General features: G+C 56.1%; 8 protein-coding genes across 8 annotated transcripts; 4 read left to right on the top strand and 4 right to left on the bottom strand.

Annotated features, from left to right (window-relative positions):
* Positions 1-4,701: 4,701 nt before the first annotated feature.
* On the top strand, positions 4,702-7,643 carry CGCA056_v006759 (uncharacterized protein; the record flags this gene model as incomplete). Its single annotated transcript, XM_037322008.1, has 2 exons — positions 4,702-6,541; positions 6,589-7,643. The coding sequence occupies 2 exons, from the start codon at positions 4,702-4,704 to the stop codon at positions 7,641-7,643; spliced, it is 2,895 nt and encodes a 964-aa protein (XP_037178881.1).
* A 357-nt stretch (positions 7,644-8,000) lies between these two features.
* Positions 8,001-8,426, bottom strand: CGCA056_v006758 (uncharacterized protein; the record flags this gene model as incomplete). The annotated part of the gene is made up of 3 exons (XM_037322007.1): positions 8,001-8,102; positions 8,169-8,243; positions 8,304-8,426. The coding sequence occupies 3 exons, from the start codon at positions 8,424-8,426 to the stop codon at positions 8,001-8,003; spliced, it is 300 nt and encodes a 99-aa protein (XP_037178882.1).
* Positions 8,427-9,514: 1,088 nt separating this feature from the next.
* On the top strand, positions 9,515-10,382 carry EFM4 (Protein-lysine N-methyltransferase EFM4; the record flags this gene model as incomplete). The annotated part of the gene is made up of 2 exons (XM_037322006.1): positions 9,515-9,567; positions 9,629-10,382. 2 exons carry the CDS (start codon positions 9,515-9,517, stop codon positions 10,380-10,382), a joined length of 807 nt encoding a protein of 268 aa, XP_037179809.1.
* Positions 10,383-10,799: 417 nt separating this feature from the next.
* Positions 10,800-13,102, bottom strand: paa1 (Protein phosphatase PP2A regulatory subunit A; the record flags this gene model as incomplete). Its single annotated transcript, XM_037322005.1, has 8 exons — positions 10,800-11,153; positions 11,203-11,540; positions 11,588-11,688; positions 11,749-12,008; positions 12,059-12,550; positions 12,603-12,754; positions 12,808-12,913; positions 13,037-13,102. The coding sequence occupies 8 exons, from the start codon at positions 13,100-13,102 to the stop codon at positions 10,800-10,802; spliced, it is 1,869 nt and encodes a 622-aa protein (XP_037179820.1).
* A 1,675-nt stretch (positions 13,103-14,777) lies between these two features.
* Positions 14,778-16,752, top strand: FRS1 (Phenylalanine--tRNA ligase beta subunit; the record flags this gene model as incomplete). The annotated part of the gene is made up of 3 exons (XM_037322004.1): positions 14,778-14,830; positions 14,922-16,655; positions 16,707-16,752. The coding sequence occupies 3 exons, from the start codon at positions 14,778-14,780 to the stop codon at positions 16,750-16,752; spliced, it is 1,833 nt and encodes a 610-aa protein (XP_037179808.1).
* A 748-nt stretch (positions 16,753-17,500) lies between these two features.
* Positions 17,501-18,163, bottom strand: CGCA056_v006754 (uncharacterized protein; the record flags this gene model as incomplete). Its single annotated transcript, XM_037322003.1, has 2 exons — positions 17,501-18,003; positions 18,103-18,163. The coding sequence occupies 2 exons, from the start codon at positions 18,161-18,163 to the stop codon at positions 17,501-17,503; spliced, it is 564 nt and encodes a 187-aa protein (XP_037180426.1).
* A 60-nt stretch (positions 18,164-18,223) lies between these two features.
* Positions 18,224-20,407, bottom strand: CGCA056_v006753 (Phosphoinositide 3-phosphatase; the record flags this gene model as incomplete). Its single annotated transcript, XM_037322002.1, has 1 exon — positions 18,224-20,407. One exon carries the CDS (start codon positions 20,405-20,407, stop codon positions 18,224-18,226), a length of 2,184 nt encoding a protein of 727 aa, XP_037179823.1.
* A 1,710-nt stretch (positions 20,408-22,117) lies between these two features.
* On the top strand, positions 22,118-23,106 carry rps3 (40S ribosomal protein S3; the record flags this gene model as incomplete). The annotated part of the gene is made up of 2 exons (XM_037322001.1): positions 22,118-22,140; positions 22,350-23,106. The coding sequence occupies 2 exons, from the start codon at positions 22,118-22,120 to the stop codon at positions 23,104-23,106; spliced, it is 780 nt and encodes a 259-aa protein (XP_037179824.1).
* Positions 23,107-23,479: the final 373 nt, after the last annotated feature.

Here is a 23,479-nt window from a genome sequence, read left to right as displayed (position 1 = left end):
CAACTCGCGCGTCTGTTCCAAGAACTCCTGCCAGGATTTCGCTTTGCATGGCAAGAGGTTGGACGGCGGGCATGGTTCTCTCTGCCACTCTGTTGGTGTGCAGTGCAGTGCAGGTGAGATCTGCGGCAGGCAGTTGGACGGGATCCCTGAGTTCTTAGGTGAGCTGAGTCCGAGCTAACGCCGGATTGGGATTAGTGGTCTTGTGGAGAGATCCCGACATCCCACTGGGAAAGAAAGAAATGGGAATTTGGGAAAGCCCCTTTTTTCTTGCGCTATTAATAGACATTCGCCTGAAAACTAAGTTTTCTGGACGGAGCACGAACGAAGAAAAGGGTCCTCTGCTTCTGGTTTGGATGATAGATCCCTGTCGATACCACAGCCTTACTCGGAACGCCGCCTGTCTGCCGGCCGCAATGAGCTCGAGCGCTCCTCTGGTGAGGACGGGAGTTGCAGTCTGTATCGGGGACGAATGTTGACAGCAGAGTATACTCCGTACATGCCACTGCAATCAAGTCCTAACGAACAACGTTGTATTCTACCCGCAGACATGGAGCGCCAACCACCTGGAACTCGGTTAGAAAGTTTCGCGAGGTTCCAAGAGGTCCTAGAGCAACATGTAAAGAGGGCGGTGAGCTTGTTGCTAAAGACGGGTTCCAACTTCACACACAGTCATGACCCGACTGGCTGGGAAGGGGTCATGACTCATTTCAAATGACCACGAAGCTCGTAGTTTTAATATCGTAGCTCGTCAACTCGAATAATCAATTTGATGAGCTTACTGGTGGCCCGAAGTCTTGGTATTCTCCTTCCGGGAAGTGGGTTGTTAGTAGCTCTTTTCCCTCAAAAGAGAGTGACTCCACTTGAGCTCTCGGCCGAGATTTGTGATTGCAAAGTCGACAGCTGTCCGACGGGGTTGTACGTATGAAGATTGGCCTTTATATTGCAGTGAAATGGGGTGCGGATCGGAGGTTCAAACGATTCATGATACACCCTGGCTTACACCCTGGGCAGCTCAGAGAAACGGCGCACCAACGTAGCCGCATGAACAGAGTTGCGACGAGAATCTGTGATTAAGCATCTTGAGACGATATAAGAGTTGTCAAGTATGGGCTGCAAGGAGACACATCATGCCAACTCATGCACACCAGATACGACGTGTGGTGTTGCTGTGGGATTTCGCGTCCTTGAGGCCGCGAGCTGTGCTGTGCGAGGCATCACCGAGAATGGCACAGCGACGGGGTACACCGTAAGGTGGGAGATGATTGGACGGGTTCAGTCCATGTAAAGTTAAGCTCCCCACAGCACACATTGTAAAGTTTCCGAGTTAAAGAGATGAAAGGGGCCAAAATACACCTTGGCATCTTGAAGCTCCTGGAAGCAAGGTTGTTCTAGGGCTGAGCTGTCCGAGAGCTGCTGCGCCCTTTGGGCGGGGGAGGTGAGGGGTGCTGGGACTCTAGGAGCAGCAGCAAGATTGTTGGCCTGGGACATCAAGCAGCTTCGGCGCTCGCCTTGGTTGCTACGAAGAGTATTCAAGGCGATTGAGATTCTGCAATGCGGCTTCTTGACATGTCGTCATTGTCCCTTTTTTTGAGACTGCCGAAAAGTTGGTGCACATGGCCGAGCAGGATATGGACGTGGGGTTGCATTATGTCGTTGCTTGCTCGGAGACAAGAGGCTGTGGCGCCGCGGCCGCAAGAGCGAAGGAAATGTGCGCGCATGCACGGATTGCGACGTAGTTGCATGCGATGCCAGGGTCCAGGTCGCCATGAGTGAGAGCCCAAAACTCTGTTCGGACCTGAATCCAGTCCGCAACCAGCCTGCTGGCACAACCCCTCGTCTCTCTCCGTTCAGTCTGTTGTCTCTCCCTCAGCCTCAGGCCGGGCAACGCACAAAGCGGTGCAAGCGGTGCATGCTGTCTGTCGGTGTCATGCTGGACAGGCTTTTCGAGCTCTCTCTTGGGCTGGGCATCTGTCAGCCGCAGTCGTGGTGTCGGTGATTTTTTGACAACGGGGGCGCAGGGCCAAGGAGCCAGGTTACGGCCTGCGGTGTGGGCAGGGTGGCATCAGCAGCGAGACAGCCCGCCGGTAGCTTGCCGAAGGACCGAGAGGACGGCAACGGCCAGCGGAGGCCGATGGCACTAGTGTATTGTAGAGGACTGGGGTGGTGTTTCTGTGAGTGGCGAGTGACTGCTGAAGGATGTGCGCCCGTTTCGTTGTTGATGTTGGTAAAGTAATGGTGGTTGTGCATGGTGGTTGTGCATGGTGGTTGTGGTGGTGAGAGCTGGAATTTTGGACGAAGCTTGTGTTTAATTAAATTGCTGGCGACCCTTCTCTGCCAAGGTAGGCAGGTCCAGCTCGCAGTCATCTCAAGTTGGGCCACCTAGACAGAGCTAGTGCCGCAATCCGATGTCGAGAATGGCCTGGCCTCTGCTCGAGTTCGGACCTTCGTCTCATTTCCTGATCTTGTCATCCTCCAGCCGTCTGACTGGCGCTGGTGGGCTGTGTGTGAATGGCATTGGCTGCACACCCTGTCGACAGACCAAGTGGACAACAGAAACAAGACAGATATGCTGCTGCTGCTGATGCTGCTCTCCAAGTAAGCCCGACAGGCTGTCTCTGTCTCTCTGTCGTGTTCTGAGATGGAAGCCGAGTCCGCCGTACTCCGTATGTGGTGGGGAGGAGAGAAGGACCGGCCTAGGGAAAAGGCAACTGATCAGCCCTATCCTGGATCCTGGCGTGGCATCCCCAACACGACGACGCTATTCGCCTCTCCCTCACCTTCCCTCTAAGGCTCAGCTCTTTCCTGAGTCTGATTATTGTCGCATTCCCGTCTAATCCGGCCAGGTGCTGCTGCCGAATCTGCCCTTCACATCCTCTTCAGCATCGGAAGCCTCTTTCGAGCCATCTGCTGTCCATCGTAGCTCCCCGCCTTTGTCAAGCCAATCTGTCTCTATCTTGCCGTCCTCATCGGCCAACAGAAGGACACTGCCATTCCGTCCCGATAGTCAACCCCCCCTGACGACGCTGATCGAAACCCGTCTGTGTTTCACCAAACGACCCCAGATCCCTCCCCCGCAGCACGCAGCACTCGCATCAGCAGCGTGTCGCTCATCCCCCTCGTCGGGTCACAGCGAGGATCCGTACTGCACTGCACTGCACTGCACCTCTGCAGGACTCAGTTAACCGCCGTTCGTCTGAACAGAGCCAGAGCCAGAGCCACAGAGGAGAGGTAGACATCCCAGAAACGAAAGGCCATAGAGCCAGCCAGACGTCGACCTCACGGAGTGTCGAAGACGACAGACGCCCCCTTTTTGAACCCCTCGGGCCACTCGCTACCTTTGCTTTTCGACCTGCCATTGTCCGTCGAGAATGGCATAGCGCTGCATGCCGGGAAACAGAGACAGCTTCCATCAAATCACCTCTTCGTACCTCCCTCAGCCATTGGCACCACCCTAGCAAGCATTCGAGCAAGCCTCGCCCACCAGCGAATCCAACAGACGCAGACGCAGGCGCGGACGCGGACGCGGACCTCGACAGACAGACGCCCAACCAGACAGAGCACCCTCCATCTCCATCCCCATCCCGTCGCATCCTAGACAGCTGACAGACGAGCTGCCGCTGGGATTGACTTGTGTGCACAGCCCCAAGGAAGCCCCTCCACGCTCCCCCTCCCCTCCAAGGGCCCCAGGGAACCCAGCACGGCATCCGCTTCTGCAGCCGGCGTAGCCAATCCAGTCGGAGCCGTCTGGTTCTGCCTGCTGCTCTCGCCGCTGGCGGGCTGGGACTATCTTCTTTTTGGCGGGCACAGGACAACACCACGTATCCAATCCTTACGGACGTTTGATTGAAGTGAGTGAGAAGTGGACAGACTCGACAGGGTCGCCAGACGCAGACGCGCAGAAAATAGGAACAGGGACCAGCTGGCTGGGCTGGTCAATCTCCAATCTCTCCCCGTCCCGTCATCCATCGGCCATCCTCTTGCTTTCCCTTTCCTGCTTGCTGCCGCTCCGCCGCGCTGCTTGCCTGCTTCTGCTGCTGCCGCTCCTTTCGCTCGCCCGCCCGCCTGCTTGCTTGTCTTGTCGCTGCTTGCGTGCTTCTGTCAACTCTGGAAACTTGCAACTGACTGACTGTGGCTTGGGTGACTAGTAGACAGAGGGACAGAGAGTGAGAAAAGACCCCGCGCGGAAGAAACAAGAGAAAAGAAAGAAGAAAGAGGCCGAAGAAGACGGAAGCCGAAGACAGTGAGAGCAGAGCTGAGCTTGTCACTCACACTCGGAGCAAGAGAGTGAGAGTGAGAGAAAGCTCCACTCATTCCCCTCCTCCTCATCCTCCACCCCCGCCTCCCAGTCCCGTCTTGTGTGTCTGTTTCTGCTGCTCATTGTCAGTCGACACACATACACGGGCTGTGCCGTATTGCCTGCCCTGCGTGGTTTTTATTTTATTTTATTTTTTTATATTATTATCATTACTTTGTTTACTTGCCGGCTTGCTGCTTGACGGGGACTGACAGACTGCGACTGGACTTGCGACTGACACAGCCAGCGTCTGTCCGGTCTGCATTTGCATTTGCATTGGCATTGGCACAGACAGGCCAGGGTAATCTTACCAACGAAAAGGAAGAAAACCTGCCCATCCATTCGCACGTCTCTGTCTCTGTCCAGGTTACTGCGGCGGCTGCGCACGACGACATATCGCAATTATAATGCCGAGCTTCGGTCGCATTGGGAGGCACAACAACCGCTCGCAACAAGCACTTGTCGAGCCGGTTGGCGGTGCCCCTTCAGCAGGCAACTCACCTACGCCATTATCTGCTGTGCCCGCCGCGCTGTCGGGTGCTGGTGGTCAAGTTCCCCTTCCTCCTTCAGGCCACTCTCAGTCTCACCCTCAAGGCCAAGGTCACGGCCACGGTCTCTCAATCTCCCACTCGCTGGCTCCTGCGCCCGCGCCTACCTCTTCGTCGACCACTCCCACCACCACCAACACCACCACTACTAGCGGCGCTAATAACCCAATTACCCCCCATTCAGCCTCGTCGACCGCCTTCAGCTCCATCGAGTCCTTCGACACCCAAAACCAGCTGCAACATCAGCAGCAACAATTCCAAAATCTTCAACAGCAGCAGCTCCAGCACCAGCAGCATCAGCAAGGGCAGCAAGGGCCTCCTCCACCGCCCCACGATTATCCTGCCTCTGCCTCGCCCGCCGCAGCTGCTGCCTCACGCAACTCCCTCCTCTTGCAGCACAACCCACTGCCGCCCGCCGATTCGCGCCAGAGGGGCCCAGGTCAGCAGCAGGAATTCGCCGACTCCGTCTCCCGCTCCCAATCCCAGCGCTATCCGCCGGCCGTAGCCCCCTACCCCAACACCCAGTACGGCGCAGCCTCCAGCTCTGTCGACAACCTCAGGGCATCCCTCAACAACACCTCGACTGCAACCGCCCAATCTCAGGCAACTTCTCCTACTCCTCAGCCTGCACCCCAGCCCGAGAAGCGCTCTGCACGGAGGTTGCTCAAGAACATTCTGGGAGCGGGCCGAGATCATCACAACACCCCGCCTCCTTCCCAGCAGCCTACCCCGCCAGGCTCCTACGATAACACTGGTGGCCTCGCTCGCCGACCGTCAAAGAGAGTGAGCAATCCACCACCCGCGAGAACCGCATTATCCCAGCAGCCTTCCCAGCTGTCGCTCGATCAGCAGTCGACAGACTGGCCGCTGCCGGCGCTAAATCAGCAACCCTCCCCGCTACAAGGCGTCGGCGAGATCGAGGACCAACACCGCTTTGCCCAAGATCCTAACAGAGACCATCGTCTGCAGACCCCCGATTCCCACCGCAATTCCATTCGTTACGTTCCCAGCGATTTAGACAATACCCCTTACGAAGACCCTGCATATCTCCAGCAGCAGCAACAGCAGCTGCACGCTTTGCAAGACCAACACCAGCACGCCCTGCAGTCTGCTTACGACCCCTCCCAACACCAGTACCAGCAGTACTCCCAGCAGCAGGCTGGTCAATACCAAGGCGGACCGTCTCCCATTCACACTGGCCACCTGGGTACCGGTTCTCACCAAAATCCCGAGACCGTTTCTCAGTTGTCGCATGAATCACCGGTTACTGATTCAGACGCTCGCTCGGCAAACGTCCAGTCCGCACAAACCTCCCCCGCAGTAAGATACGCCGTGCAGACCACCGACAACCCGCTGCCTCCTACACTCCCACCCGCCCAAGGCAGCTCTCAGCCTCAGCAGCAAAATATGACGCCCCCTGCTGGAGGCCCCCCTCCGCGATCCGAACGACGACCCCAAGCAGAGACGGAGAAGACGTTGCGAAGTCAGGTCGACGCACCCGGTGGCCCCCCGCCGGGCTACAGACAGAGTCAGACTATGCCTACCACTGGTGCTGCTGCTGCGAACCCGGCCTTCCGTACGGGTAGCGCTCAAGAAGGCCGCCAGTTCGAGGGGTCTGGGGGAGAGCAAGGCCGCAACAGCCCTCAGCCGTCGAACCCTGACCGCGACGGCACCGATCCTGACAAGTTCAAGGAGCTACGTAAGGTAGTCGCAAGCATTGTGCTGGCATGCGCTAACAGCTATCAGTCACCAAGTACAAGAACGTTAAGCGCCTTTACTTCGATGGCAAGACACAGATCGACAACCTGAACTCCCAGATCGAGCAACTGCAGAATGCCGTTGCGAACCAGCGAATGTCACAGTCCCGCACCGCTCTCGACGACAGCGAGTACATCACCAGGTTCAACCGTCTCAACGGCGCCATCAACAACCTGTCGTTCAACATTCGCAAGGATTGGCGCACAGTGCCGCAATGGCTGGACATGTACGTGAGCATCGACGCTCTGAAGACCGGCAAGCAAGAGATGACGGCAGTCGGTCGTGCTGTCATCACGAGGTGGATTGTAGAAGAGATCTTCAACAAGTGCTTCCACCCGGGTCTCAACTTCGACCTCAGCCGGCAGTTGAAGGATATTGAGCTCAATATCCGGCGGTTCTCATACACGATGAACAGCCAAGAGGAGTTCGACGCCTTGACGAATAAGGTCGTAAGCTGGCGTATGGCAACCCTGGAGGGTCTTCAGAGGGCTTTGAACTCCCCTGAGAGCGCAGACAACAGAGCAGACTTCACCCGCATGTGCACGTCAAACCTCACGGCAACGCTGTTCCAGTACATGACAGATCCGCCGCCGCCTGGTGTAGATGGCAGCGCGTCCATGATCGTGGAGTTGGCAGTAGGCATCGCCGCCAACCTGCCGCTGGAGAGCAGAGACGTGGCCATTACCTACCCGCTGCCTGGAGATCCCATCAACCCCAACATTATGGAGGTAGAGAAGGCGCCTCTTCCGCCGCTGGAGACGCAAAAAGAAGGCGAGGAGGCCGCGGATGATTCTGACAAGGATAAGAACGGCAAGGACCGGCGGGCGGACAAGACCAGAAGCGGTATGTTCACAAACATTCTCGGTGGCGGACCGCCTCGAAAGAGCAGCAATGCTTCATCGATCGTACCTTCAAGTACTGATGCAGCTCCCCCTTCAGCGCTTCCACCCAAAGACAACAACAAGGTGCGGCTCGCCGGCTTCCCCGCAGTGGAAGTCCGGGGCCGTCAAGTGTTGGTGAAGGCGCCTGTCTGGACGCTCTGAGGACGCTGGAGGTGTTGAAGAGAGAGGACCGGAAGAGACGTCTCTGGGGCTGCACGACGGCCCGCATGAAGGAGGAAAACCTTCGTTGATGACGCTATCAAACAAGAAGAGCTTTGGGGGTGGAAGAATACGTTGGTTGGAGCTAGTCACTATTGAGAAGAAAGGGGATGGAGACTAAGAACCAACACCACGGAATGGGCTAGGGGCGATATTTCATGACTGAAGATTCACATTCATACCAGGACGGTATGCTTGGACGCTGGGGTATCTCTCTCTGAAGGGGAGCGCCTAGATAGTTGCCAAGGTACCTCCAAGTTGCTTGCTTTCTCGCTCTAATTACTCTCCCCGTCTTCGTCATCACGCTCCCTGTGCCCCCAGATATCCGCACCGAACTTCCGGTTTACGACTCGAATCTCCTCGTGGCTCGATCAAGACGCAGGGAGCCCCGTCAAAGGGACACTGTAGTGATGTTAACTGTTGTCCGACGTATCCCCCAACGCATCTGAAAGGGGGGCTACCACGTACCCTATTGTAATCGGCCGGACAGACCTGGTCGTCGCGGCTTGCGAGATGGCACTTGTTGCTCATTTGTGTGCAGGTCTACAACGCATCGTTCAGCAATCACGGCTCCCTACACGCTGGTGAGTATGGTGGACTTACACCTCTCGTCCTGGTCTCATCCTGAGACTGTCTGACTTCGAAAAAGGCCAACCTCCTCGCCGAGGCCGTGCCGAGGATCAAGAGCGCGGCGAGAATAAAGAGGTGGAAGTTGAACACGGCCATAGTCTTTCCTTCCCTTGAAACTGCCTGGGATTATCGAGGACGTTATTGGTGCGGTTGAGGAGAGGGGATAGAGTAGGTACGCGGCTGTGTGGTTGTCAAGCGAATGTAAGTCCTGCTCTGCACCAAACGAAGGGCAGTTGAATCAGAACAGAACGAAACTCTTTCGCCCAGGCGCCCAGGAAGAGAGGGTGCGGGGGGGAGTTCATCCTCTTTTTCTAACACAAACAGACACACACGCACACACACTCACGAGGCACGTCCACGGGTGCGGTGCGGGAAGAACAGACGAAACGTCACCTTATTGCACCCGCGCGCAGTGGCGATACATTTTTGCCTACATCTTTGAGGTGGTCACACAAGCACACACAGACCCTTTCCCCTCCGCAGAGCCAGCAAAAAGAAGCTCACGCATTGCGCGTTTCTTGTTTCCCCGTCGGCGAGGACAAACATGACTGCAACATTGTCGTCTCTAGTTGTCGTACTCGGTCGGAATGCTCGTGTGGTTGCAGTCGCCCTCCCGTCTTACGTAGATGTCATACGAATGGATCATTGCGGGAGGGGGAAACAGAAGGGAAACATCGGGCGGAAATAATCACATTACTATCCTCCCTGTGATTGCCATTCATTCGTTCCTCTGTGTGCAATTACCAGCTTGGCTCAAGATGACAGGTGCGCCCAAGTCGAAGAGCAGTCATTGCTCCGGAGCTTCACAACACATCAGAGTTCCAACCCACCTGCCACTGAAGCTACCTACCTACCACCCTACCTTACCCTGGGTCCCTACCAAAAGGCAGCCCCTCCTCCATCGGGCAGCGAGGGGTTGCTTTGCATGGTTTGTGCTTGAAAAGAGGAGGGAGGGGGTGGGGGCCGTCGGCTTAGGACTTGACTTGGCCGTCTCACCGCCTGCCGCTTCCAGCATGAAGCGGCGGAAACACCCCGCCAAAAAACACAATTCGCGATGGCATCAAAAAACCGGGTTTGGCCAGTGTCGTCGCATTGCGTGGTGACTGCATAGTTTCTCTTCTCCTCTCGCCTTAACCGCTTTGTAGAAAGAACCACCGCGGCATCACAGAATACCATACTTAAGAATGGCTTCTCAACCCACCCACCTGGAGCCCTCCAAGCTCGGAACAAAAGAATAGTACTGCCTCCCCTCCTCACCCCCGGACTCCCACTCCCAATCTAACCGATGGGAACAACAGTTGGTCCTCTCTTTACACGACCGAACTCACAAACCACGCCTCCGACCCGACCGACCGCGGCACCGTTTGGTTCGACGACTCCGATGCCGAGTCCAAGCTCCTCACCTACCTCGAGGACCTGACCGAGTCCGCCGCCTTCGACCACTCCCTCCGCCAGCCCGACGCCACATTCCTTGACCTCGGCTGCGGCAACGGCTCCCTCCTCTTCGCCCTCCGCGACGAGGGCTGGCACGGCCGAGCCCTCGGCGTCGACTACGCGCCCCAAAGTGTCGAGCTCGCCCGCCGCATCGCCCGCCAGCGCGCCGAGGCCCCCAAGGAGGGGGAGGATGAGGACATGGCCGACGGCGACGAAGAGGAGGTGGACGTCAAGGAGCCCGAGTTCAACGAGTGGGATCTGCTCAACGGGCCGTGGGAGACCGTCCTGAACGGCAGCCAGCAGGAGGGCTGGGATGTTGTGCTCGACAAGGGAACCTTCGATGCCATCTGCTTGAGCGACGAGAAGGATGCGCAGGGCCGGAGGATCTGCGAGGGTTACAGGGGTCGCGTCTTGCGTCTTGTGAAGCCCGGTGGCCTGTTGCTCATCACGAGCTGCAACTGGACCGAGGAGGAGCTCAAGGCGTGGTTCGAAGGCCCCGCGAGAGAGGGCGACGTCGGAAGGTTTGTTGCCGTCGGCAAGGTCGATTATCCCAGCTTCACCTTTGGCGGCGCCAAGGGCCAGACGATTAGCAGTTTGTGCTTCCAGAGACATGCCTAGACGCATGCCATGATGCAATGATTTGACGAGTAAAGAGAATCAAAAGAAAGATATGAATACCCCATGATCACGGCTGACCTCATGTGCTCGTTGCAACGCGTTCTTCTGACTGCTGCTGTGTATCATACATTGGTTTCTTTTTTATTGGGGAATCCAGGCAGCGTCACCTACCCTCAACTTTCCTCCACTTCTACTCCGTCATGCAACCGATGCCCCGGAGCCGACCCTCCTGAAGTTCTCCTTGAATGACCTCTGAACATCCGTTCCCGTCTTTCTAGTCTCTTTTTTTATTTTGCGATCCGAACAGGCCAGCTAAAGAAGCACCATAGAACTGTCGTGTTGCCGAAGCATGCAAGGTTAAGAATGTTGGGGCGGGCTCGGGTAAAAGATTGGGAATTGCTTCATTACGTCTCTCATCTATGGTGATGTATTCATAGGTTCGCCAGCAGTAGGTCCAGTCACGCTGTTCGCGGACGTTGTCGCAAAGTACCGCACGTCGACGTCGTCGTCCTTTTGCAGCTTCTCGAGCTTGGGGATGACGCGCGACTGGATCAGCTCCATACCTCTAGGGGACGGGCTGAAGCTGGCACCCTCCTTCTCCAGCGAGTAGATGGTACCCTCTTCCGGCAAACGGCGAAGGACGTCGATGAGAACGCCGTATGTCTTGGCAACATTGAAGCGAATGTTGGGAATCTCGTCGTCAACCAGCTTGTCGAGCATCGGGAGAATCTTGTCGGCGATGACGTCCATGCTGACGACCGAGGCGAGAGTCTACTAGATGTCAGTACGTATAAGCTGTGAACGGTGCGAGGATACTCACCGTGATGGCGAAGCAGGTTGTCATGCGGTAGAGGTAGTTGGGGTGGTTGCCCATAGCCATAACCTTGGGAATGATTGCCTCACTTGCCCATTCAACCCCGAAAACCTCAGTCAGCTTCTTCAAGTTGTGCGTCGCAGCCTCGCGAATAGAAAAGACCGTGTCACCCAACCAGCTCATGCACAGGTTGCCCAGCTTCTCGTCGAAGAACTTGACGCCGAGCTGGCTCGCGAGCAAAGGAATGTACTCGATAATCGCAAGCCTCACGCGCCATTGCTTGTCCTCCGCAAGCTGGGTAATCGCGGGAAGGAGAGATTGCGAGAGCAGGTCAATGCCAATAACTAGAATCAGTCAGCTTTGAACTCGTATCTGCTGGGTTGTCACATACCCTGATTGACAAGCTCAAGCTTTGAGATGATGTGAAGACGGACTTCGGGGAACTCATCCTTCAGCATCTGCAAGAACATGGGCAAAAGGTGGTCGATAGTCCTGGAACACGTTAGTCTCATACGTACGCTGTAAAGCGCTCCCCGCAGCCAAGAAACTCACTCTTGCTTGCCCAGGATGGGTGCAAGACCACTAATCTGCGTTCCAAGAGCAGCTCTGACGTGCTGAGAGGTATCGGAAACGAGATCCTCGACACTGCCCATGATATCGTTAAGAAGCACAGTCCTGTCGACCAGAGCGCAGAAGCCGGGTATTTGGCCAGCGATCGCAGTGCGGACCTCGGCCTCGTTGTCCTTCAGCAGCTTGACAAAGGACGGAACCAGATCTCTCGACACGACCTCCTCATCGACAGCTTTGGAAATCTGCGCGCACATTTAACATCACCTCTTCTCTTGATCACCGACGAACTCACCTTCTCAAATCTGTCCGCAATCATGTATCGAACCCTCCAGCTCTTGTCCTCAATCAGGTTGCGCAGAGAAGTAAGGAGGACGCCGTGGCTAGACTGCTGCTCCTTGGGAACGACTTCGGCGATGGAAATGAGGATTTCGACGGTGAGTAGGCGGACGGAGTCCTGGTCGTCTTGGGCGAGGTGCTGGAAAAGGGGTATCATCTCCTCAACAACGACGGCGGCCGGCATCTCCTTTACGAACTTTGACAGGTTGGTGGCAGCCTGACGTCTGACCATGGGTGTCTCATCGTGGACGAGCTGGCCAAACTGCTTCCGAAGCTCTTCTTGAACGCCGGGAGAAACCTTCTTGTAGGGGGTTGTGTAAAGGCCGCAGCCAGAGACCTTGGAGGTGAACCAGTCTGCTTTTGATAAACGGACCGTCAAGGGAATGAAGTATTCTTCGACTTGTTGGGAGGACAGCTCCTCGCAGATCTTGTTGAGGGACTCGACGGCCTGTGCTGGTTAGGCGACGTAGGTTGCAGGTGGAGAAGGGGGCGATAGCTACCTTGTCCCGCACGACGGGCTCCTCTATGGCAGCGAGGTTCTCGAGGGGAGATAGGAGGACGTGGCCCCATTGAGGGCCTCCGACATATTCGATGAAGTTGCCAAGCTCGCCGCTGAGAGCGACCAAGACCTCATCCTCGTCCTCGACAGATTCTAGTAGGTTGTTTAGATATGGCTCAAAGAGGGATGGGATGCGCGACACTAACCGTCGAGGAAGGGGATCAGCTCCTCGCGCGTGCGCTCGGCGCCCAGGGCGAGGGCGATAGTAGAAAGGCGGTGGATGGCATTGAGGCGCAGGAGGACATCGTCGTGCTGTATTTAATCTGTCAGCATCGAAGGTGCGCGGCGGGTGGATGGATGGTGGTGGTGGTAGCAGCAGGCTGGTCGGGCAGGAGGCCGAGGACGGGCAGGGAAGAGGGACAGTCACCGCCATACCTTTAGCTCGTCGATGAGGACGGCGATGGGGTAAAGCTCGTCCTGGGTATTCGGCGCGTCTGCCATGGCGAGCAATTCGGGCGCAGGCGCGTCTATCGATGGGTTGGTCGAAGGATGTGAAGGGGAAAGGTTGTCGACGTCTTTTGGGCGATCGGGGTGGATCGCGTGCGAGTGATGCAATGGGTTGGTTGAGGGCGAGCGACGGTCGTTGTGGGATGGGGGGCTCTAAAATCTGAGACGACGCAACCGGGATGGTGGATGGTAATTACTACGAGGCGGAGGTTGCAGGTGAGCAGACCATGCCACGATCCGAAGGGCGGGTTGGCGGCAGAATCAGCAAGATATCGCGGCAATGGTGGAGAAGGAAAAAGGTGGTGTTGATTTCAGATGGTGGACGGAGGCAGCGAAGGGCAAGGAGAGGCAAGTTTGACGACGCCGTTCTGTTCTGGTCTGGTCTGGTCTCTGGCCGCTGGACGGGAGGTCGACCTGACGTTTCTGTCCTGTGCTGCTCGCCGGGCTGGGTTCTGCCAGCCAGTCCCACCACCGCAGCGTGGCCAGTGAGTGAGATGCAGCGTGCTAAAAGGTGGGCTAGCAAAGCTTCCACTGATCAACAAATGCCATGCCCTGCCCGAAGGTACACTGTATCTGTGACCACGGGCGGCACCTCAGGGCAGCGTCCAGTGCCCAGCTGAGATCCAATGCTGCCTTCCATTAGGTAAGGTACGTACTTTCCGGGCTGGATCTTGGAGCCTTGGACGACGTAAGGCAGGGGTGCAGTTCACAGTGGCTCTTTGGTGAGGGGAGGGGCTGCCTGCCTCTTGCCTCTTCTCAGGCGAGCAGCGCAAGCCTGCCTACCTACCTTGGATACGAAGTTCTTTCTGCAACGCATCTTCATCGTTCTAGAAGGAAGGAAATGCACAAATTTCCCTTTTCATGCCAGAATGGCAGGATCCTACGGTGTAAACAGAACATGATCCTCCCGAGGCCTGCAGCAGAACACGGCCTTTCGATCAAGCACCAGACGAAAACTCCATGCAAGAGACTCACACTTGATGGAGGGGCGATGACGAGGTGCAGCTGAGCTACAAGTACGTGTATGAGCTGCAAGTGCTTCGCCCAGAGGCACCTGCCTCACGGGTATGGCCTCCGTGCGCTGGTGACGATGCTTGATTCCAGAAACCAAGCGCGCGCTTCACGCATGGAGACGTCACGTCAGGCTTCTGTCAAATGCAAGGCAACGCCAACAAACATGGAGCTCTCTCGTCTCTCACCTCGTGTCTGTTTCTCGGGCAAAAACATGTGGAACTGGAATGTAGAACATATGGCTGCGTCTGGGCGCGGACGCACTGGTCGCCAGCTGTCATCAGGAGCCAGCATCAACGACGACAGATCAGTCCAGCCCGTGGCTGCCCGTCCCGGTCTCGCTTGCCAAGCACGAGCCACATCGGACCCTGGAAAATTGAGATGCCGAGTCTGCCCGCCGCTTTTGCAGCCCCTCAACCCCGCACTCCCTCAATTGGCGCCAGGACCACTCCGATGACTCTTTTGGCTGCGTAAAGCAGCAACTTCATCCCGCCAGTGACCCTCTGTACATGCAGTTGCTTGACCTCCGACAATCCCCCAAAATTTCTGTGACTCAAGGCCACTCGGAGAAGGACAGCGACCACTTCACGGAGCCTCTCCCGCCCTCTGACGACCGCCGGACCGATATTTCCTCGAGAGATTCTCGTCAATTCTCACCATGCCTACCATCGCCGTTAACAAGTACGATTTGTACAAGGCCCTGGGCCAAAAGTGAGTCGCGCCGCGGTCGCACCGCCTGTCCAGACCCAGATCACGACCCCGCCATCCCGAGTGCCCCTCCGCTAAACATCACCGCGCACAGCTTCACCACCCAGGAGTTCGAGGACCTCTGCTTCGAATTCGGTATCGAGCTCGACGAAGACACCGAGAATGACGAGCGACCTATCGTCAATGGCGTGCAGGAGCCGCCCCAGCTCAAGATCGAGATCCCCGCCAACCGATATGATATGCTGTGTTTCGAGGGAATAGCGCTCATGCTCAACATCTTCAGGGGAAAGGTCGCCCCCCCAAACTACAAGGTCGTTGAGCCTAAGGAGCCCGAGACTCAGGTCATCACCGTGGCCCAAGATACCAGCAAGATCCGTCCCCTCGTTGCCGGCGCTATCCTCAGAAACGTCAAGTTCACCCAAGAAAGCTACGACTCCTTCATCGGCCTCCAGGACAAGCTGCACATGAACCTGGCGAGACAAAGGACATTGGTGGCTATTGGTACTCACGATCTTGACACCATTCAGGGCCCCTTCACGTATGAGGCGCTGCCCCCCAAGGACATCAAGTTCAAGCCCCTGAACCAGACCAAGGAGATGAATGGCGAGGAGTTGATGCAGTTCTACGAGGGCGACAAGCACCTTGGCAAGTACTTGCACATCATCAAGGACTCGCCTGTCTACCCCGTCATCTACGACAAGAACCGCACCGTTTGCTCCTTGCCGCCCATCATCAACGGCGACCACTCCAAGATCACCGTCAACACGACAAATGTCTTCATCGAGATGACAGCTACCGACGCCACTAAGCTCGACATCGTTTGCGACATGATGGTCACCATGTTCTCTCAGTACACCGCCGAGCCTTTCACCGTAGAGCCTGTCAAGATCGTCTCCGAGCACAACGGTGCCTCAAGGACGACGCCCAGTCTCGAGCCCCGCACTATCGACGTCGAGATCGACTACCTCAACGCCTGCACTGGCCTGAACGAGTCACCCGAGACGCTTTGCAAGCTTCTCACCAAGATGGCATACATCGCCAAGCCGTCAGAGAAGGACAGCAACCTTTTGAGTGTCACCATCCCAGTTACCCGCGCCGACGTGTTACACCAGTGCGACGTTATGGAGGACCTCGCCATTTGCTACGGCTACAACAACCTCCCCAGATCCTCTCCCAACAAGAGCGCGACCATTGGTGCGCCTCTTATGATTAACAAGCTCGCCGATATCATCCGGAATGAGGCCGCCATGGCTGGCTGGAGCGAGGTCTTGCCCCTGATTCTGTGCAGTCACGACGAGAACTTTGGTTGGTTGAACAGGAAAGACGACGGCAAGACCGCCGTAAAGCTCGCCAACCCCAAGACTGCCGAGTACCAGGTCGTTCGCACATCTCTGGTCCCTGGTCTCCTCAAGACTATTCGCGAGAACAAGAAGCACAGCGTACCCATCAAGATCTTCGAGGCTTCCGACGTCGTCTTCAAGGATGAGTCCCTGGAGCGCAAGGCTCGCAACGAGCGCCACTTTGCTGCTGCGTGGTACGGCAAGACCTCTGGTTTCGAGATCGTCCACGGTCTCCTGGACCGCATCCTGCTAATGCTTCGCACCGCCTTCCTCACTCACGACGAGGGTCTGACGGCTGGCAAGAGCCTTGACTTCAAGGTTGCCGAGAACCCCGGAAAGCCGGACGGCTACTGGATCGAGGAGATTAACGAGGACACCTTCTTCCCTGGCCACGCGGCTGCCATTTACCTTCGCCTTGGCGGCAAGGAGCAGCGCATCGGCGAGTTTGGCATCCTGCACCCCACCGTGCTGGAGAAGTTTGACTTGAGGTACGACCCCCCCCCTTGACTGCGATAGAGAATGCATATTAACCAACATAGATACCCCGTGAGCACCCTTGAGATCAACCTTGAGGTCTTCCTGTAGTGATGAGCATGATGGGACATGTGGACATGACGGTTGGCTACGGAATTTTAAAAAAATAAAATTAAAAGTTTGGCGATGCGAGGGCAGACAGACATAGACTTGTTCCCTGGACCAGAAGTGGGCCCAAAATATTGCCGGATAAAGTAGACTGAAGACCAAAAAAAGATCGAAAGAAAGATGCCGTCTGTTGTTGCAAGGTGTTGCATCCATGACAGCTTGCCTGTGTGAGGAACATACTCAGTATGCCAGTGTTCGTTCAGACTTCACAAGGAAAGCAAGACGCGACTTTAACTAATTAGAATTAAGAAACTTCTCAAAGAGTACGGGGAGTTCAAAACCGAAGGCGGATCTATATAATGAGCCCCAAGTGCATCCCTTTCCTGCTCGGTCGGACGCGTTCAATTGCTCCGCACCTTTTGTTTTCCAGACCCTTCCCATCTGTATTGCCCTATCCTTCTGCCCCTGGACCAACGCTCTTTGAATGCAGGTCGTTTCGCCTTGACGCCAGAAAGCAGTATCGGCATGTCTCTATTTGCCCCCCTGCGGAACCCCTGCGGAAAGAGGCCGAAAGCGAAGAAACAAAATGGTCGTAATAAATGTACAAAACTCCTAGTGGCGTGTCATGAAAACCGTGAAAGTGTCGAAGGCCTCTCTTTTCTCACTTCTCCATTCGTACAAACTTTTCTCGTTTGCACTTTGTGTTTGTTGGAACGATCAAAATTTGAACTGAACGCCTTAGACGCCATCTTCACTGGGAACCCATTTGAATCCCGTGCAAGATACTGCCGTTATCAGCTGAGGGGGCATCTTCATTGTCTTCCACCATGACAAAGACGCTGTCGTCGGCCATTTCATCGAAGCTGTTGTCAAGACCGTCAGGGATGAGGTCGCTCTCGGTTATGGGGACGATGGTGTCCTCACAAAGGTTCATGTCGTCGCTGTCGGCCGTGGACATGCTGTCGCTGCTCATTTGGCTGCCATTGGTGGTGTCGCCACTGATGCTGGTCTCGTCGCCACTGCTCTCGTCGCCGCTTGTCTCGTCGAAAGTACCGTTCATCGTGTAACCAGCAGGCGGCCACTCATTGTCGGACTCCTCGCCGATCATGTACCCGTGAAAGCTCATGACGCCCCAGTCCAGCATGCCTTGACTACCCCAATCTAAGGCAGACTCCAAATCCGACTCAGAGACTGTCGCCGCATCGGCAGAGTTCGTGGCTACTGACATATTCTGCGGTATCTTCGCCAAGTTCGCTGCGTTCAACTTTGAAACAGTCTCCGTCAGCACTTTTGTCATCCCCGCCAACTTCACTCCCACCTCTGGGTCTCTCTTCGATTCCGGCATTGACTCACTGTCGCTCGGGTAATCAGGATCCCAGTTCTCCCTATGGTAGAGGTCTGCATCGAAGAGCATAGTAGATTCGGTCTCTTCGATCAGGTAGGGCGGGTCGGGCAATTGCGCGAAATTGACACCCTAAGTCATCTCCCGTAGCTCTTGCTCGCCGCGAGTCGGGACCCTCGAGGTTGAGGCTGGACTGCCATTGCGATTGTTGGTACCCAGGTTGTTGAGCATGCCGGTGACGTTGCGACCAATATTGAGGTTTGCGATTCCGTCCGCAATGCCGTCTCGAATAGACGAGAAGGCATTCGGGTTCTCAGCCGAGGCACTCCGTTGAAGGTGTCGCTCCTGTCCCTGCTCCAATCGTCGTCCCTGGCGTTGCTCCTCGGGTGTCAGAGCGGTGTGTGATGATTCCACCGCAGCGAGAACAGACTGGCTAGCCGCCAGCGAGGGTGGCTTGGAGCCGGGAGTGTCGTCAGGAGGTGTGCCAGGATGGCTGCTCGCGTAGGACTCTTCAGTCGCCGGCTGGAAGTTGGCCATGGCCGAGGCCTTGTTCTGAGCCTGCGCAGCTGTGGCGTGCAGGTTCGAGTTCATCTCCTCGTCAGACCGGTTGAAAAGCTGGTGCCACCAGATAATATCCTTGAGGTCTGTCTTAATGATCGAATCACGACCCTTGACGTATTCGTCAATGGTGGGATCGTAATCCTTGTTGATGAACTCCTGCTTGCGAGCCAGGAAGTAGTCCCAGACAGACTGAGTGCGCTCAGCAGCACGGGCATCGCGTCTCTGCTTCTCGGAGTTATATAGGAAGGTTCCATACTGGCAAGAGTAGAGGTGGTAGAGCAGCCGGCGAAGAAATCGCTCATTAAACTCAAACTTGGTTGGGTTCTGCCGCAAAAGCTGGTAGACGCAGTCCAAGAATTGGTGGAACACGGGGCTGATCATCTTAGGGACGGTGGCCTCGTCGTTGGCAACCTTGCCAGTCGCTGCCTCGCCAATAGCGTCAAGCTGCTCCGTGGGGTCATCCTTATTCTGGTTGAAGAACCGGCGCGCTCCGGCAATGACGTTCTGGAATGCGTCTGCGCGGCCGTCATTCTCGCCAGGCTGGACGGTTTGACCAGCCATGCCATCTCTCTGAACATTGAACCAGCTCTCATGGTTCAAGGGTCCAGACCGCAGTCTGAACATGTGGCCAAAAGACAACCAATCCTTCTCCACCAGAACCATGAATCCCTCAATGGTACGGAAGTACGGGTCCAGGAGGATCTGAGCAAGGGCGCTGAGCTGACTTGTGCGGTCCCAACCATCAGAGCAATGGATCAACACATGAGAGTGCTTGTACCAGATCTGTCGAGCAATAATCTCAGCACCGTTGAGCACTGCTGCGGTGTGCTTGAGCCAGCCAGTTGCAAAGAGGGTGTTTTGGTCAGGCGGCAAGGGCGAGACATCTGCGTCTTTGATGCAGTCCACAACCTTGTTCAGAGAGTTTCTCATGACGTGAATGTTCTCAATGTTCATAAAGGCCTTTGTGGCACCAGGGTAGCGGTCCATGGGCTCCGATCCCATTCCTTGGACTTGGTTGACCATAGCGTTGACAGTGGGCCGGGCGTCGACAATCATGTTGGCTTGCTGAGCTCCATAAACAAGCCTCTTGCCAGTCTTCTCGTCGTAAACCTTGGGCGCAGCATCCTCGATGATGCTCTCCTCGTACTTCTCGAGCTCTGAAAGACTGGTGGTCTCCGAAGCCGGCAACTGGGGAGGCTGCTCGGAGTCGACGCTGGTCCGGGGAACACGCTCCGCGAACGACGCCAACACAAGCTTCTCGTCCTGAACGTTGTTTTTCCTGGTGATGCCCGACAAGGGCTGGGCGCTGCGAGTAATGGTGCAGTTGTTGACCTTGTGAATATAGCTAAGAGCCGGGATGCGGTTTCTAGAGCGGTAATCCTTGGCGTACTTGAGGACATTATCGGAGATGGAAGAGGGAACCACAAGAACGGCAGGGTACGTGTCGCAAAAGGTATAGTCCTTGTTGATGTTGCTGATTCTCCATCCCAAGTCCGCCGACTTCTCGCTAATACCCTGTCGACGGAACTCGGCTCTCGGATCGTAGATGTGCCAGCCATTGACGTGCTTTTCGACCTTGGAGGGCTTATGATGGAACGCGAAGAGCGACTCGACGGAGGGAAGCTTGCAGGTTCGGGCCTTGATGAACTCGAACACCTCCTTGGCAGCTTTGTCGTCTTGGAATGTGAAGGTGACGAAGACGAAGTCGCGACAGCGGATGCGGATTGAGCTATGAATGCCAGTGGTCGGGGGCATGAGCCGGAGTTGCACATTTGACAGGATAGGAAACGTAATCCATGATTCGCGAGTCTTGGGTGCTTGGTTCGGCGGTTGAGGGAGCGGTTGGTCCTTTGAGGCTTTGACCGGGACGCAGTAGACGAGGTGGTAGTCGGTCAGACGAAGGGTGCCGGTGGAGGTGACTCCGCCGCTGATGCCCTGGACGTTCTCGACCACCTGTTGGACAACACGTTAGTACACCTCTTTTTGGGAGATGGAGAGCGGGAGGGAAGGAAGCAAAATATTAATTCAGCTGAAGGGTCGCGTAACTTGCCTTTCGGGCCTCCATATTGAACTGCGAGTGATGATATTGCTTTTTAGCTAGAGGAGCATGGCCGCGCGGGATATCCGGAAGGTAAGGGAGCGTCGTAGGTAGGTCGGCAGGTTAAATCACTCGAAGAGGGCAGCTTGTGAGGCCGCACAACTCCTTCGAAGTGAGCTTGAGCAAGAGAGAAGAAATGCGAAGGGGAGAGATTTTCGTTGGACCGCGCGGCGTTGGATTTTGGAGGTTGCGCAAGTCAAGCAAGGTTTGGGATAAGGTAGAGGTCGGGTCAGTGGTCAGGTCGGCTGCTGGTGTCGCAGGGCAGGCGCAGGCGCAGACAGCAGACGCAGGAAGGAGCGACGGGTCGGCTGTGGCCCCACTAGCGAGGGGCTGAAAACAGACGTCACGGCCTTTGGTCCACGGGAGTGCGGCCTGGGCACTGAAGCACTCCAGCTGCTGCAGCTTCCATGTGCTGCTCTTCAGTGACCAGGTCTTTGATGTTTCTGGCCGCTTTGTTTACTTTGGGACGATGAAGATGTTTTTGCTGTTTTCTTGTGAGTTGTCTCTCTGCCTTTCTTTTGATTTTCTCAGGTCGATAGTCTAAGATGTCATTCAACCAAGTCTCTGTCTGAGCAGGGAAATTTACGGGAGCTACCTCCAGCAGTTGCATCACCAGGGACATGTGCTGGACATTATCATCAGGTAAGGATTTTGGCGGTGTGTTTCCCTCTCCTTGTGTGTATCATCATTGTTTGTGCAGCCAGACGTATTTGAGCTAAAACGTAATCTGTTCCTTAAACCATGTTCTGGAAAGCACACCAAAACACATCACCAGCAAACATCGCAACGTGAATCGCAGCTCCAGGTCGAGACGGACTGCCTGAAATGTCACCCACCTGACGTCTTCAGCTGTGTGACCTGTGACCGGCAGCTTCCAGTGACAGCCCAGGGAGCATTCTGCCCCACCAACCCGTGGTGAGCTGGTCGCCCTGGGGTAGGTGTGGCGCGGTGTCTTCAGATGTGAATTTTCTGTGACCCCTTGAAACCCCACACTCCCGTCCCGTCAGGTCCCGCCCGGGAAACGGAAAAGTCTGTCCCGATGGCCGACCTCTAGCCAGCTGGCTGCAGGTGGAAGGTCAGCAAGTCGGCGCTTACCTAAGGCGAGGCGGCGCGTTGCAGGAAAAAAAACCACTTAGACACTGGAGGGAAGGAAAAAAGCACAGACCACGCAGGTCAATCGAGACTCTAGGGCTTCACACAATTTTCCTTCCCACAGCGAGAATTCCCGCTTCTGAGCCGAGCCGGACGAATCGAGCTGCTTTGACAACCTCATCTACTCGCCAACACCACCCCCCGACGACGTCGAACTTCTAACCAACCCGTCCACCTATCCCAACCCCTTTCGACACCGGGCAAAGAAAGTCAAGATGGCTGTTCCAGGCACTCAGATGTAAGCCAATTCCCCCTCCTCTTCCCCGGCAGTGACAATTACACTTTTTTTGCGTCTTGCGCTGGGAGGACGAACCCACCCCCGCCAAAATTCGAGGTTTCGCGATGATGGGAGAAAGGAAGAAAACGACGATGAAGACGAAGAAGAACGGGCCTGGCTTTGCCATCGACTACACGAGCAAACAATGCTGACTTTTGTTTCTTACACAGCTCCAAGCGCAGAAAGTTCGTCGCCGATGGCGTCTTCTACGCTGAGCTCAACGAGTTCTTCCAGCGCGAGCTGGCCGAGGAGGGCTACTCCGGCGTCGAGGTCCGCGTCACCCCCACGGTAACCGACATCATCATCCGCGCCACCCACACCCAGGAGGTCCTCGGCGAGCAGGGACGCCGCATCCGCGAGCTCACCTCCCTCATCCAGAAGCGCTTCAAGTTCCCCGAGAACTCCGTCTCCCTCTACGCCGCCAAGGTCCAGAACCGCGGTCTCTCCGCCGTCGCCCAGTGCGAGTCCCTCCGCTACAAGCTCCTCAACGGTCTCGCCGTCCGCCGTGCCTGCTACGGTGTCCTCCGCTTCATCATGGAGTCCGGCGCCAAGGGTTGCGAGGTCGTCGTCTCCGGCAAGCTCCGTGCCGCCCGTGCCAAGTCCATGAAGTTCACCGACGGCTTCATGATCCACTCCGGCCAGCCTGCTAAGGACTTCATCGACTCCGCCACCCGCCACGTTCTCCTCCGCCAGGGTGTCCTTGGTATCAAGGTCAAGATCATGCGCGGCTCCGACCCCGAGGGCAAGGCCGGTCCCCAGAAGACCCTCCCTGACGCCGTCTCCATCCTCGAGCCCAAGGAGGAGCAGAGCGTCGTCCAGCCCATGTCCCAGGACTACGGTGCCAAGGCCGCCCAGGCCCAGGCCGCCGCCGAGGCGCAACAACAGGAGCAGCAGGAGGGTGGCGAGGAGGCCGAGGCCCAGTCGTAGGAGGCTGTCGAGCCCCAGGCTTCTTCGACCGATGAGGTTGATGACTACCAGCAGTCTGCCAACAACTACCAGCAGCAGCAGCAGCAGCAGTCCAGCATGTTGCACTCTGTTTGGTAGACTGCTATTTTCGGACAACTGTCTCGCTCGCTTCCTTCTTCTCTTTTCTCCAAAAAGATTCGCAATTTGGGAAAAACAAAAAGGTGTCGCGCGAACAGCAAAGGGAGGACGGGGGTGGAATACTACTCAGGCGTCTTGATCACATTTGCATCACTCTGCGAAAAGGGGAATTCGGATAGTTGCGACTGGCTTGTAATGGTACAAACCATGAAATGAGCAACGAAATCATTCAATCAACATGTGTCAATCTCATGTG

The sequence above is a fragment of the Colletotrichum aenigma genome (genome assembly GCF_013390185.1).
Source record: "Colletotrichum aenigma strain Cg56 chromosome Unknown KSG_Cg56_contig04, whole genome shotgun sequence".
In the NCBI taxonomy this organism is placed as follows: domain Eukaryota; kingdom Fungi; phylum Ascomycota; class Sordariomycetes; order Glomerellales; family Glomerellaceae; genus Colletotrichum; species Colletotrichum aenigma.
The sequence above is the reverse complement of the archived record's forward strand: the minus strand, read 5'-3'. Positions and strand labels throughout refer to the sequence as shown.